Below are 14,680 nucleotides of genomic sequence, written 5' to 3' on the forward strand. Positions count from 1 at the left end.
TGCACGCTGGCTTCACCAGAAAAAGACAACTGTGTCACAGCCCATCCTTTGGGCATGCATCACAGTACCCAACCTCAACTGCAGAGAAGGTGGTGCAGAAAATCATGAGAATGAAGAGAAATGGGGTGGTTGATACTCAATGGTCGTATCAAAGAAGCGTTTGGGGTCTCATACAAACGAGTAGGGAAGATATGCCAGAGCGTCAAACATTTTATTGACCAATCATTCATCGCTACGCGTTTCGGCCCTTCTAATCTTACCCGTATGCATGGCTTCTGCTACTGCCTACTCTATGACATCTTTTAGCCAAGCCTCTACAGTCAGTGTCCATTTAGTAGCAACACAACCTCATGTCAACACAAGTCCTAGTGGCATTCTCCTCTTTCTGGTCTTGGGCCCTTTCTATCAAGGGGCTATTTACAACAAACAGGTCTTTGGGTAGTGATTCAAATGTGTCTCTTCAATTCTCTAGAGTGGTTCAGTCACAGAAAGACAGAAACCAGAAACTTTTGTACATTGCTATATTACATGGAAAAATAACCTGCATCAGTATGTTTACATTTGGAACAGTCTGAGCTCTGTTTTGAGTTTATTCTGTGTAGTATGACATGGGCCATGTAGGTTAAGTATATCGCATTACATGATGCAAGCTTGAATTTGTCATACTTGATAACCTCTTTACATGGATGTATGCCCAGCCTTGTCTGCTACAATGAGCTCAGTAGGTCAGTCCTTCTGACAGAGTTCCTTCATCGTCATCCATGTTAGTATGATATATCAGACAGCAATGGGTATGCCCCAGTTAGCAGGGTCAACACATTCCTCAAAGTGCCAGAATCATGAGGTATTTATTGGAAAGAGTTACAGGTATCTCTAGCCACCTTCAAACATCTCCCATGTGCTTCTCTAAATATTTTACATTTAACATTCACAAAAATATCCCCCATCAAAATAACACCAACCTTCCTTCCACCTTGAAGAGTCCATATTCTTTCCCACTACCATAAATGTTGTTAGTCGCCATAGAGGCATCTCTGATGCAAACAGGCCTCCACCAGGGACCATTTTTTATCCTATTGGATTGTTGTCTCACCACGAGCGGGAGGGAGATTTAGACCAAGGCCTGGGGTTGTCGAATCTTTATTAGGATACTATCTCCAGTCATCCCTTCCAGAAGTTCCCCATCAAGTCCTCTTTGCTCTGAGAACCAGCTGTCAATATATTTGAGTTGCGTCAGTAGGTAGTAATGTTCATTATCAAGCATCTAAAAAAAGGACCACCTCCATATCTTTGTTTCTGAGACCAAGCTTTACTCGTCAGTGCTTGATCACCCTTCTGCACACAGACTGATGTTGGCATCCATTAATGCAAATGCACATTTCCAACCCAATTAGATCCCTTTTTCATTGTGCGGGATAATCTTCCCAGATTCAGTCTGTGACTTCTATGCCGTTTATATTCACATAGATCACAGTATATCAGGTTCATTATCTCTTCTGCCTTTCTAATGACCAACAATTTATTAAACAATTTAGTATCCATGGTAAGAATGTATACAGGACAATACACTTTGTAATGCAGGAAGATCTTTGTTGTGGTTCAGTATTATTAATATTGAAGCTTCTTCTGTATGGACCGGGGCATGAGACCCAGTAGTAGTATTTCTGCCAATGCATTTTTGTTGGCCTGTTTAAATTTCAATGGAATCCCAGCACCACTTGGGGTCTTCTCCAAAGCAGTAGTCCTCATTGTCACCAGTAGTTCTTCTCACTTCATCTATGCCCTGTGCATAATCTCCTTCTCCCCTGTGAGTACGACTCAGTGTAGAGTTATTTAACCCTTGGCCACGGTGGTAATTCCGCCGCGGCGCTGGGGGGGAGGAGGGGAGCGCGGCGCCGCCATACTCTTGACCGAACCAAGCCGTCATGAGCCACGGGCGAGCTGTGATCATGACGGCGTGGTACCGTCACAACTACGCCCACTCACTAATTCGCCCGCACAGGCGGGGAATCAGTGCCACGTGGGCGGAGCGGCTGCAGCATGACGGATCCACGCCGTCATGAGCACACGCCGCATGTGGCTCATGACGGCGTGGTTCCGTCATGAGCAGGGAAGGGGTTGATATCTCACCCATCTGTTCCAAACATTGCATGAGGAGCTATTATCTGTAAACGGCTTTCACCTGTAAAAGGGCACGATGCAGCTCTCATGTTTTGATTACCTGGTCAGATCAGGTGTGCTTTTGAAATTTTCCAGAATCTAAAACCTCTATTCCCTACCTCTAACAGCCACAACTTTAAGAAGTTTATTAAGTTCGTCTTTATATTGTCTTCTGGTATGCCCGAACATCTTAGTTTGTCATGTCGAACAATGTCTTCTGAATCTTTCCTTTCCCATTATAAGTACCAGAGCTCCTGATTGCATGAAGGTATATCATGGCTGTGATCCTCTATAGTGGCTATAACCTACACTATCAAGGTCAGCCATCTCTTTTGCAGATCTATGTCATTTCCTGTTGGGTGGATTTCTCTGTTATGGTGCATCTTTGTGGACCTGAGATCTCCCCTCTGTATTCATGTGGTGTGTGCAGAGTATTTCTGGTCAGTGCATGTCTGACTATGGAGTAAGTAGGTGCCCTCATTGTCTCTTAGAATACTACTGAAGATTGTCAGGCATAAGTGCTATTCTTGGGCAGTCCACAGGTTGGGTATGATTCAAGTCAGGCCAGGTAAGTGGGGTCCTTATTGCTCCTTTTAACCGAGTGTCATTTGAACCTCTTGAAACTTACATCACGAGCTCAGCAGAGCCATCATAAGTAGGGTGTTAGTTGTGAATGCAGTTTAGTGTTGGGGTTTCCCTCTTATTACCTTCCTCTTGAGTTACTCTAATAGCTACTTCCAGAGAGGTTGTGTATTTAATACTTGTCTGAGCTTGGAGACATGTTTCTCTCTTTCCTCTAGGGTTTACGTTGTTGGGTAGACGATCTTTTATGGCTAGTGTTTCCAACCTGCTGCTTCTTCTTCTTGGCATCATTTTGTTGAGGTGGGGCTCCACAGTTTGTTGCTAGGTTTAAGTATTGTTGACAACAGCTTGCAGCAAGTGGCCGTCTTGGATCACCGCGGAGCCACACCTGGACATAATCCTATTACTTGTTAAGGGAATTGTATGGGATTAGGAAATGGTCTCATTTGATGAAGTATTTCAGTCCTTGGCCTTATTGGAACAGAAATTCTGCCATTGTCAGGAGTTCAACTAGCAGCCATAGAGTAGAGTCACTGGGTGTTTGGCATCCTTGACTGCTACTCATATGCCACCTGCTTTTCTAAGATGGAGCTCAGGTAGCTTTAGCACCCACCATCTACCACAATATGCCCCTGCCACCTTAATCTATCTATCTTGAATGAAAGAATCTAAGCCTTACGGCCCTTTGTACTACCATCATCAGCCACCCAGGACCTCCCTCCAATTACTTATATTATTGTTGCATCCCGTCATGCAGTTTTTCTTGTTGAAGAAAACGTCAGTAGTATGTTTTGGGATGAGCCTGCAAGTTGTATTTGTTAAACAAATAGCAGCAATTGGTTCAAAAAGAAGGCAGAAGACTCCTTGGTAGTAGCCCACTGCAGATGCTTCCTGAAAGGAAGGATGCACAAACACCTATGCCCAACTTGAGAAGTTTCTAGAGTAATAGTTACATGGGTTAAGGTTTTGATCTTCTAAATATTAGGGGTCTTATTACGAGTTTGGTGGTCTTCAGACCGCCAAACCCGTGGTGGGTGGTCCGACCGCAGTAATATAGGCAACCCGAGTGTCTGATAATGAGTCTGGTGGTCGGACAGCCACGAGCCCACCACAACACCACAGGCACCGCCGAGATCCTGGATCCCGCTGTGCTGGGGGTGTGCAGAGACAGGAAGAATGGAGGCAGGAGCTGAGCCCGGCACTGCCATCCATATCTTGACTTGTCCTTCGGCAGGCCTGAGGGGGCCCCATACAGGGTCCCTGGGTGTCATGGCCCATTGTGTTAAGTCACTGGGGGGACTTGTTGTACACCCATGCCTGCACTGTTGTGTGTGCACTGTGTGACATGCACAACATGGTGCATGCATGACAGTGCAGGCGCTGCTGGACTACTGCATTGGCTTCAGTCTTACTTAGTGAGCCGAAGCATGCAGCTAGCCAAGACCGCAGCCGGCACATTGCCGACCCGGCAGTTCAGTCTTAATATGGCGGTCTTAAGACCGCCTGTATTGCAGTCTTGTGATGGATGTGGCTTTGGCGGTCCAGCGGTCAGACCACCGAGGTTGTAATAAGAACTTAGGTGTGATCGTCATGTTACGTGAAACAAAGAAAGTTAGAGCAATTAGCCTTCACAAGTATCTACACAAAAACCAAGTTCATAGAAATGCAAAAATTCAGCAGTTCTTCAAAAAATCACACTTTGAGACCCAAGTTATGAATCCGGTTCTATGTCCTAAATAGCGCTTAGAAATATTGTCTAATGGGTTTAGATTTTCTATAATTAACTCCAATGCAGTCATATTTTTGAAGACAATTCTTTTGACATAATATTTATACCAGACAGTATTTTTACAACACTATTTTGCTACTGGACCATGTGCTTTGTAAGTAGATGTAGGTTTAGGTGCATAGTTCAGCATTCTGTTACTTCTTTCCTGATCAGGCGTCTTTCATTGATTGATTTCAACTGCCTACACGTTCTAAGGCAGGCTTCTCCAGCCTGTGACCTGTAGGTAGCTCTCTAGCTCCCTATGAGTATATCTCCTGAGTGCAGTCCACCATACTAAATTAGAAGGTTTTGCAAGGTTGAATTAATATAAGTATAACAAAATTTAGTGTATTTAAGACAAAAATGTGTGTATTTTTAGAACTCATAAGCAATATTTTGAGAAAAACTGGTACATTTCCAAAATATAATAAGGCTGATATTTCAGTGATCGATCATGTAGTGTTGGGAGATGTAAAATAACTTTAGCACCTAGTGCCAGGGGCATTGCAGTCATAGTTATTATGTGTTACTCAAGTAGATGCATTCAATATTGACAACGTCTTTATTGCATTACTGCTGGCAACCCTGTCTTATGCACAGAGATGATCACAGCTTGTATTTGTTGGCCAATAACGTAATGCTGTCTAACGCGGTCACTATTAGAACACCAATAATGTTAGTAGCTCGGGATGATTTTCATTGAACATAAGTAGCTCTTATTACTAAAAAGGTTGGAGACTCCTGTTCCAAGGTCTCTGATCACTAAGGCGAGGCACATTCAACAACCATCCACACACCAGGGTAGAAACAAACTGAACTTATGGAACTTCTGGGGCCAAGTTGTCTACCGTGCCAGCCATCAAAAAGGCCACTTGGGGAGCAAAAAGCTTCATACTAGGGGCAGCGAAGGCTTGGAACGACCTTCCCGTTTACCTCAGACAGTCTACTGATTTAACATCTTTCAGGAAAAGCCTGAAGAGATGGCTGTTTGACAAATAGCTTGGTGTAAACTCTCACACACCCTCTTTTTTCCTTACGCCTTCTGTTGGGATCTGTGCATTGGAAAGGTAACAAGCACCAGGACACCTCCGGGTAATCACGCGCTATATAGGTTATCATAACATAACATAACTAATTCTCCCTCTCACAACATAGAAAGTTACCCCAAGATTCACCAAAATATCAGGGACAACTGCCTGCAGTTGATTTCAACATTTTAATTTACATGTGAAAATGTGTAATTTTTACATTCAGAACTGACCTATCCCTACTGTGCTTCATGGCCATGATCAGAAGCAGTTTCTCAGCCCTGCCAGGACTTTTGGATTGCAAGGAAGCACAGAGAAGTCCTTCCGCTGCATTCCAGAACAGGGAATATTGACATATCTGTGTCTGCTTCTCTGCATTTATTTGGAGGAAGAGTATATGGTAATATTGCCTTACGCTTGCAGGCGACGGGCGAGGTGACTGCGACGCTGCTGTCCCTGTAGAATCCAGGCTGGCACCTCTGGCAGCGGTGCCCTTCTGTGTTGTGTTGGCACTGGTCGCAGACACCACCGCTCTTCTTCCCGGAAGCCAGCCAGACGTTCAGGTCAAAATGGCAGCTCTCAGAATGGTTATGGCAGCGGCACTCTAGGGAGGACAAGGGAGGATCAGTTACTACAGCTCCATTAGTACCTCTTTTCTTCAACACCTCATAGTGCTTTCTAATATGCAGTGCAAAATGTTGTCGCTCATTCAGATACTGATGGACTCATACATGCCCTTTCCCTCAGACTATTACTTTTTGTTAGTGTTTGTCTCAGTCTTTCTCCAGCCCAGCCATTCACTCACACACTTTGGCTTCATCTCTCATTATCTCATTCAATCACTATTCTCACTCACTCACAATCATCCAGCCACTCCCTCCCACGGTCTCTTATTCACTCACTCTCAGACTCTTTCACTCTCCCAGGACACTCACTCATTTATGAAAATACTTAAACACTCACATACTCACTCACATATTCACTCTCGCCATTTCACTTTGCATCTCATTCTCTCTTTCAGTCGATTCCACTATCACTCCCTGTCAAAAAGCAAACCATTCTCTCTGTTATTCACTCCCTCTTAGACTCTTTCACTCACCCGGTCACTTATCTAGTCACTCAGTTGGTTAGGAACATACTTAGACACTCACATACTCACTCACACACTCACTACCACTTTCTCACTGGCCCACTAATATGCAGGGCCGGACTGGGAACCACAACCGGCCCTGGCAAAGTGCTCGGCTGCCCCTCCTCCCCACTCGGGGGCCGGGGGAAGGCGGGGGGGGTTGGAGGTGCCGCCCAGCTCTTTACCAGGGCCGGTCTTCGGCCGATTTTGGTACAGGGCCGATTTCGGTCCTGTAACAAAAACGGCCCCCAGTGGCCCAAAACCGGCCCCCACCCGAGCGGCGCACCGGGGGATTTCCCGGTGTCCGCTATGGCCAGTCCGGCCCCGCAAATATGCTCACCTATTAAAAGGAACTGGCGGTATACACCCCTGACATGAAAACTCTCAATTGACAACTACAAAGGAGGGAGTGGAACAAATTTAGAGAGATGAGTAGAACTACTGCAATCCTAGATCAGGTAATATTGATATCTGATGGATTGTGAGTGTTCAGATTAATATGTATTTTATTCAAGCACCATTCCATATTGTATAATTATTGACAATTTGAGAAAATGAATTTCGCCTAATTTTTGAGTAATACAAAATGATGTAGCATGAAACCTTATCTACTTGAAGGAGATCACTTCCCTGGTCTTGAAGAAATGAGATACAGGGTTTAGTTCTGTGGTAGAGCTGCATGGAGCAGTAGTAACTCACTGTACCTGAGCTGCTTTTGATTAGAAGAGAATAAGTAAGACTAGAGTTCTAATGTCATCTGCATTGTGTTGAGAATTTAGTGAAGGGAAAATGAAGATGGCTTGGACAGCTCACATTAATGTCCACGCAGGGCCCTCCATTTCAAATCTAGATTGTCTTGAACAAACAGTTGTCTCAGTTTTTCACTTTGTCTAGGGAATATATGGAGTAGTGAACAGTGCTTAATTTGTAAAAGAATATGTGCTCAGGCCTAACGTTTTGCTCAGAAGTCCGCAGCTGATGCTATCGAAGGTCGAAGTGCTGAATACGAAGGATGCTTTGTCTTGATTTCACCCAATCCTCTTTCATCCACCATGAAACACTCCCTGCCACTTTAATTCCTGGTTTCTCCCTTTGTCAGTGTTTTCCGTCTTTCTCTTCCTCCTCCTTTTCTCCTTTCTATCTTTTGTGTTTTTCACTTTCTTGCTCTGGATCAAAGGCTCTTGAAGTACAATAAGTACCAGTTCCCAAAAATGAGTGCCAGTGGGCCCAACCTGCAGCCACTGGCTCAAATTAACCAAAGGGAGAATGTCAAATAATTTCAACAGTTTAAATTGAGCCTGTACATTTTTCCATTTCAACAAAATTATGAAGTTATGAATTTTTTCTTTAGTTACCCCTCTTGAAGAATGTTCCTGTTTCTTTCTGAAAATTCCTAAAAGAATTAATTTGCAGACATGTCCCTTGAATTGGTGAGTAACAAAGATGGTAATAATGTTTAAGGGGCGGCTCTTCGGTTGGAGCGTAGGTGCATTACCCCACTTGAATTACCCCCAAAGATGAAAAATAAAATAAAATTCATTACCATTTTATTTTTCATCCTCCCGTCCTGAACCGAGCGTCAGAATGGGGGCGGAGCCACTAATGAATGACAGCAGCAGGGAGGAGGGTGGACTTTGGCCGGCCATCTTGCGACGGCCAGCCTGACTTGCACAATTTGATATCTCTAAAGACAACTGAATTAGAGTAAGTAGATGCCTCCAGGGCACTGTGGAGCACCGATTGAGGCCGCTCCCTCCAATTAGGGCACTGCTCTCAAAACATGGGAGCAACTCCAGGATTGGTGGCCACACTGCAATATCCAGTTCCTCAGAAGAGGTACGCAGCAGAGGATGTCGGTTCAGGTAAGTTTTATTTTTAATATTAATATTTGCGCACACCCGAACCTGATGCCAGCCGCCACTGTGATGTTTTACTTATTTTGCTGAACAAAATCTTCAGAACGTTAATTTATAGGTTGTGCAAAAAGCATTCTTGACAATTTTGTCCTGCAATTATTTGATGATGATGAAGGTAATTTATAGTGTGCACATCTACTCCATGGAGGGTCCCGGCGCGAAAAGCATAGGTTGGAAGGTGAATGATAAAAGTTAGTTCTGCACCAAAAGCCAAGTTTTAAGCTTCTTCTTAAACAGAGCAACATCACTCACTGAGTGCAGCTCAAGAATGAATAAATGAATGAATGAATTTATATTTATATAGCGCATGGCTACCCTGAGGCCTCCCAGCACTGTGGACTAACGCAGATGGATACCAGGCAGAGAGCTTAGAGAGAGTCCTTGAAGAGGCAGGTTTTCAGAAGTTTCCGGAACGCTAATAGGTTTGCCTTCTTCCGGAGACTTAGCGGAAGAGTGTTCCAAAGATTAGAGGCATTAAAAGAAAAGGAGCGTCCGCCCCATCTTGATCTCCGTATTATGGCAGAGACGGCAAGAAAGGAGGAACTAGAGCGGAGATTCTGCGACGGATGGTAAGGGATGATGAAGGAATGGGTAATGACCGGACCCTTCCTCCAAAAGGCCTTATGAGCCAAGCACCTGGCCTTGAACTGTATTCTTGCCCCGATGGGGAGCCAATGAAGGCTCCTCAATGCAGTTTGGCAGATTGCCTACAAGGGATCTGTAGGAGCAAGCGGACCGCACAGTTCTGAATCACCTGGAGCTTATGTATAGTGAAATGAGGGGATCCCAGGTAGAGGGCATTACCATAGTCCAGGCGAGAGAAAATAAGAGCTTGAACAAGAGGTAGCTAATTGTATGCAACTGAGCCTAGATAAGTGAAAGACCTTCCACCAGCTCTTGCCCGCTGAATTCTGGGGATTGCTGCCAAATCTGGATCTTAGATATGAAGCTCCAGTTTGATACATAGCACTACACACTAGAACAAGAGCCTAAAATCTAACTCTTTTCCTGATGGGCTACCAGTGTAACGCCTGCACATAGGGCCAGATCTGTGTTCTCGCTGGCACATTTAACAGAAGGCGGGCATCTGCCCTTTGGACGACTTGGAGCCTATCAAGCTGATGTTCTGGTAGTCCCAAGTATAAGGCATTGCCAAAATCTATTCTGGAGGTTATCAGAGCCTGAATGACCACTTTATTTGCTGCAAAGGACAAAAAGGGAAGACATTTATTTTGGGACTGCATGATGCTGAAACAGGCGCCTGTCAAAGCTTTAACTTGAGGCTTAAGGGACAAGCTGTTATCAAATGTAATCCCCAGTTTTCTAATTATGCCACTCTGGGGTCCGGGGGGGGGGGGGTGAACTCCCTCCCACACATTCTATAACATTTGTGATGTATTTACCATAACTACCTGAATTTTTTGGAAGCAGTGTTCCAAAATTTTGCACATATGCGAGATAGGTGGAATTCAAGGCGGATATTCTCAGCAACCGGAATTACAATTACTAACCTATTTCTCCACATGGAACTCCAGCTATCACAAGTCAGACTCATGGGAATGGGGAATAGCTGTACAGACACGGAATTACCATGGATAATTCTGCATGGTATGCCCCATTTGCTTTAAGCAGGTGTCAAATTGAAGCAGTAGCTGCCTGTGGGGATTCAGATAGGAGCCGTTGAGAGCCAAGGGTGGAACAGGAAGAATAGTTTTGCCAAAGAAAAAGTTTGGTAGGAACCGTGGGATGAGTATTGGCTTCTAATGCAGCCAAAGTCTATTGAGAGTTTACTGCCCATAATTGCTGCCTGGTAAAATTACTTCTTGTGCTTCCACACCTGAGGAGGCCGGGTGCAGGAACACCAGGCTATTCGTGATCAGGCACTAACTGTACCACAACAATATGCAGAGCTCTCTCTGGGAACAACATGGTATCCCATTTCACTTACCTTGGGCCTGGTGCTACCCAATTTATCTATTTAAATGGCATTATCTGTTTATTTATCATTCAATCAATGGGCAGTTGGGAGACCATGGGGATGGGTTCTCTGTCTCCAGTTGCCCTTTAACAATTCTCTACCCTCATTACTTTGTGTTGCTCTCCATCATTTCGTGTCCATGGTCACTACACGTATGTAATGCCTGTATAAAATTGCGTCCGACCCTGAGGAATCATTTTATTTGTTTGTTGAAACAGAGTTTCATTGTGTATGTTTAGTTAAATACATTTTTTTATATAGGATATTTAATGTAAAACGATGAAATACTGATTTAAAAAAAAAATGCGGTAAGGGCTAAAAGCAATAGGAAACAAACCACTTATTCAACTTCTGAAGACAAACACAGGTGAATAATCCCGCAACAGACTTTACATTTTTCAACATAATAATTTGCTCATACATATTTTACTTAGCAAAAACTTTTACCTTCTAAAAGATTAACTAAAACAAGCATTTGCAATGCAATAGGTCTCGCAGCATTCAAGTTTGAGTTATTGGCATTGTATATGACAATGTGTTGCATGAATTCTTTTGCAAACTCTGTATTGGCTGGTGGTGTTTGTGCCCGGTGAAAGCGTGCACTGACGGATGGTGGTGTTTGTGCCCAATGAAAGCGTGCACGAACAACTTATGGTGTCTGTGCCTGGTGAAAGTGTGCACTGACGGCTGGTGGTGTTTGTGCCTGGTGAAAGGGTGCACTGGTGGCTGGTGGTGTTTGTGCCCGGTGAAAGCGTGCACTGACGGCTGTTGGTGTTTGTGCCTGGTGAAAGGGTGCACTGGCGGCTGGTGGTGTTTGTGCCCGGTAAAAGCGTGCACTGACGGCTGGTGGTGTTTGTGCCTGGTGAAAGCGTGCACTGATGACTTATGGTGTCTGTGCCTGTTGAAAGTGTGTACTGACGGCCGGTGGTGTGTATGCCTGATGAAACCATGTACTGATGGCTAGTGGTGTGTGTGCGCCTGTTGAAAGTGTGCACTGATGGCTGATGGTGTGTGTGCATGGTGGAAACGCGTGCACTGACATGTTTAGAAGTAAAGTGCGCCATACTGCGATTGCTACAATAGTTAATTGTGGATGTGCTAACCATTGATGCGTGCACTGATGGCTGGTGGTGTGTGTGTGCTTGTAGAAAATGTGCACTGATGGCTAATGGTGTGTGTGCCTGGTGGAAGTGTGCACTGCCAGCTAGTGGCGTGTGTGCCCGGTGAAAGCGTGCACTGATGGCTGATGGGGTGGGCCTGGTGAAAGTGTGCACTGACGGTTGGTGGTGTGTGTGTGCGCCTGGTGAAAGCGTGCACCGACGTCTGGTTCTGTGTGCGTGTGGTGGAAGCGTGCATTGATCGCTGGTGTTGTTTAAATAGCAACATACTTGGGTCCAGCATAAAGAGCACTCTTTTTAAACAGGCATTAAGAGTGAGACAGCACACAATGATCCAATGGTAATTACTAGTTGAAGGCAAATCGCATATAGAACATTAGGAACACTGCAATTCTTTACATTGATTCAGACGGTCCTTGCTGCATTCAGGACATTATCAAAAATCAGTCTGTTTCGTGAGAAGTAATACCTTACATCCTAAACAGCTGTTTTAACAGAATGTTCCCGACTTTAAAAAGAGAGATGCCTAAAACATTGGCAGGGAGGCAGCATCCTGAATTTAGGTTGTATGAATGTCACTTTATTGTTTAACTGAAAGAAAAAAGCTCAACTATAATAAACTCCTAGCCAACGCTGCAACACCATTCTGCCAGCTAAGCAAGCTGAGTAAGAAGGGATGTGCGGACTTCACCCGAAGGTGTCAGAGCGAATTCACAATAGAAACAGAACTGATACATGAGAACATTACTAGTGAACAAAATACAAAGGCAAACGTTACATTACATGAGGCAAAAGTGACAATGATAACAAACCGTGCCTTACACAGTGTGTAAGGCACTTTTTGTTATCTTAGTCTAAGCCCGCCTGATTCTATGAAATGGCGGCGGGACGCGGGACAGGCCTTTATCCCTTTCTTTCACTTTCCGTTCCGCACTTCCGCCGCCGCGTATGCGCGTGCCGCGTGCGTGGGGGGCGTGGGCAGCAGGGCTGGCTGCTGCTGAGTGGTGGTGAGCAATGCCAGGCAGCCCCAGGGCACGCACAACATCATGCGGGCCAATAAGCAGGAAGCCCCTGTGCGTGGCATATGGGGCGCGGCAGGCGGCGCACATAGCCAAAGAAGAAGACAAGAGAAGAACAACGAAAACTACGAACTTAACTGCCTTCCAAGTCCAAGACAAAGCAGCCAGGCGGCCAGGCCCGCCCACGCTGAGCTGCCCTGTCCGATTTCCGAATCCGAGTCCGAAGACCAAAGTAAGTCACTCAGAGTCTGTCACTCCGTCTCCGTCACCGACCGGCGGGGCAGGGCTGCTGCTGGCTGCCTGCCTCCAGGCCTGCTGCGTGCACTAATTAGTTGCTTTCCTGTCGCGCATTTGCCTGCTTCTTATTTATGTCCCAACTTGTCACTCGTGTTTGTCCCTCCTATAGAACATGCTTTCTCGCTTCTGTACTTCTTTGCTCCCGGGGCCGCACTCAGTGTTGCTCTCTGTTCTTGCCTGTGTGCCGCTTCCCTCCATATTGGGTTCGCCCTTGCACTCAACCAGCCCCCCAACCCCTGTTGCTTCCTCGCCTGCTCCATTTGCCCTCGGCTGCTGCTGAAGCAAGCAAGCAGGCAGGCCTATATTATAATAGTTACAGTGCGCAACAGCCGCGCACGCCAGGGACGGATGGTAACGGGCCCCAGCCTATAAACATTAATTATGGTGCCGTGGTGCGCACGCCCTACCGGCCTGGCCTGAGCCTTTTTAAAATTAATTAAATAGTTGGTAGTGGTACGCACTGGAGGCGGGCCGGGTCTTCATAATTAAAATGGTGCACGGGAGTGGTGGCGCGCAGAGTAGTGCTATTTTTATTTTGTATAGTGGTCATTTTCCTGCAGTTTTGCTCTTTTAGACTACTGTAAATAAAATGCGCTTTTATCAGCCAACGTAACGGTGTTCAATGCATTGGTCTTGTTAAGATGAATAGCTAAAATACTAGATTGTTATTCCATCATGTTTTTAAATGTTCAGCATCACATGCTTACTTTCGTGAGCTTTCTATGTACTTATGACATATGCATCATCGTTATAGTTGCTTCAGTCAAGGAAAAAATGCGTGTCTCTGCATCAGATGTTTGGTGATTAGCAGCTGTCCTAAGCAGGTGTTACAAAAGGAACCTTACATTATTAATCTAGTATGTTTGCACTCCGGAATTTTTCAAGCTAGCTCAGTTGGTTGATGCACCTGTTACAATGATGCAACTGCAACCTAATGGCCACTAGTTTGGAATCAAAGCAAGTTCGGCTCAGCATTTCATCCTTCTCATGCTGAGAAGATGAGCACCATGCCTCGAAATTGTTTGAACACCTTCTGGGGCCTAATCCATTTTTAAAATAAAACGTGTTCTAGCATCACTTCGTAATGGACATACACAGGTGGTATTCACGTGGCTCCTTGCTCGTAGTGGGGAGTAGAATCAGGCCAAGCCCCTCTCCTGTGATAACAAAAACAACACTCGCAGGCAACAAAATACACATAAATGAGAGAGCTGGACCAAAAGCAGCAGAGTGCGGATCATCCTTCTCTTGCTCTGTCAGGGTAAGCTGCTGTCTGCTGAGCTACAAATGGGATCACATCTGAAAAGAACCCACCCGAGAGAGGAAGTGTAAACAAACACAGCGCGGTGTTATTTAGATTGATTATTGCAGTGGATTCTCGTGGATCGAAGCGCTCTCTTGTAGTGGGCTCAGGTGCACCAATTATCCCTAGACACCTGCGACTGACTTCTGTCTTTTGGGGTCATGAGACGATGAGAGAGAGGCAATGTGACCTGTCATCACTCAAAGATCTCTAAGCAGTTGCAAGACCTGGCATCCTTGACGTGTTTTCCTCTGTCTTTTTGCTCTACCACCTGTATTTTTGATGTTATGCTGGACTTCTTTTTTGCTGTTTTATGTACTCCGTACACTTTACCACTGCTAATCAGTGCTCAAGTGCAAATGCTACCTCTGTCATTTTTAAT

At 45.1% G+C, this 14,680-nt stretch overlaps 1 protein-coding gene across 1 annotated transcript in view; it reads right to left on the minus strand.

The window, feature by feature from the left end:
- Window positions 1-14,680, minus strand: part of LOC144782391 (netrin-4-like) — a 257,917-nt gene that overhangs the window by 106,527 nt on the left and 136,710 nt on the right. Inside the window, exon 5 of the mRNA XM_078661718.1 lies at window positions 5,954-6,142. Within this exon, the coding sequence (XP_078517844.1) occupies window positions 5,954-6,142 (189 nt within the window). The remainder of the gene's footprint in view (window positions 1-5,953; window positions 6,143-14,680) is intronic.

This window comes from Lissotriton helveticus, chromosome 9 (genome assembly GCF_964261635.1).
Source record: "Lissotriton helveticus chromosome 9, aLisHel1.1, whole genome shotgun sequence".
In the NCBI taxonomy this organism is placed as follows: domain Eukaryota; kingdom Metazoa; phylum Chordata; class Amphibia; order Caudata; family Salamandridae; genus Lissotriton; species Lissotriton helveticus.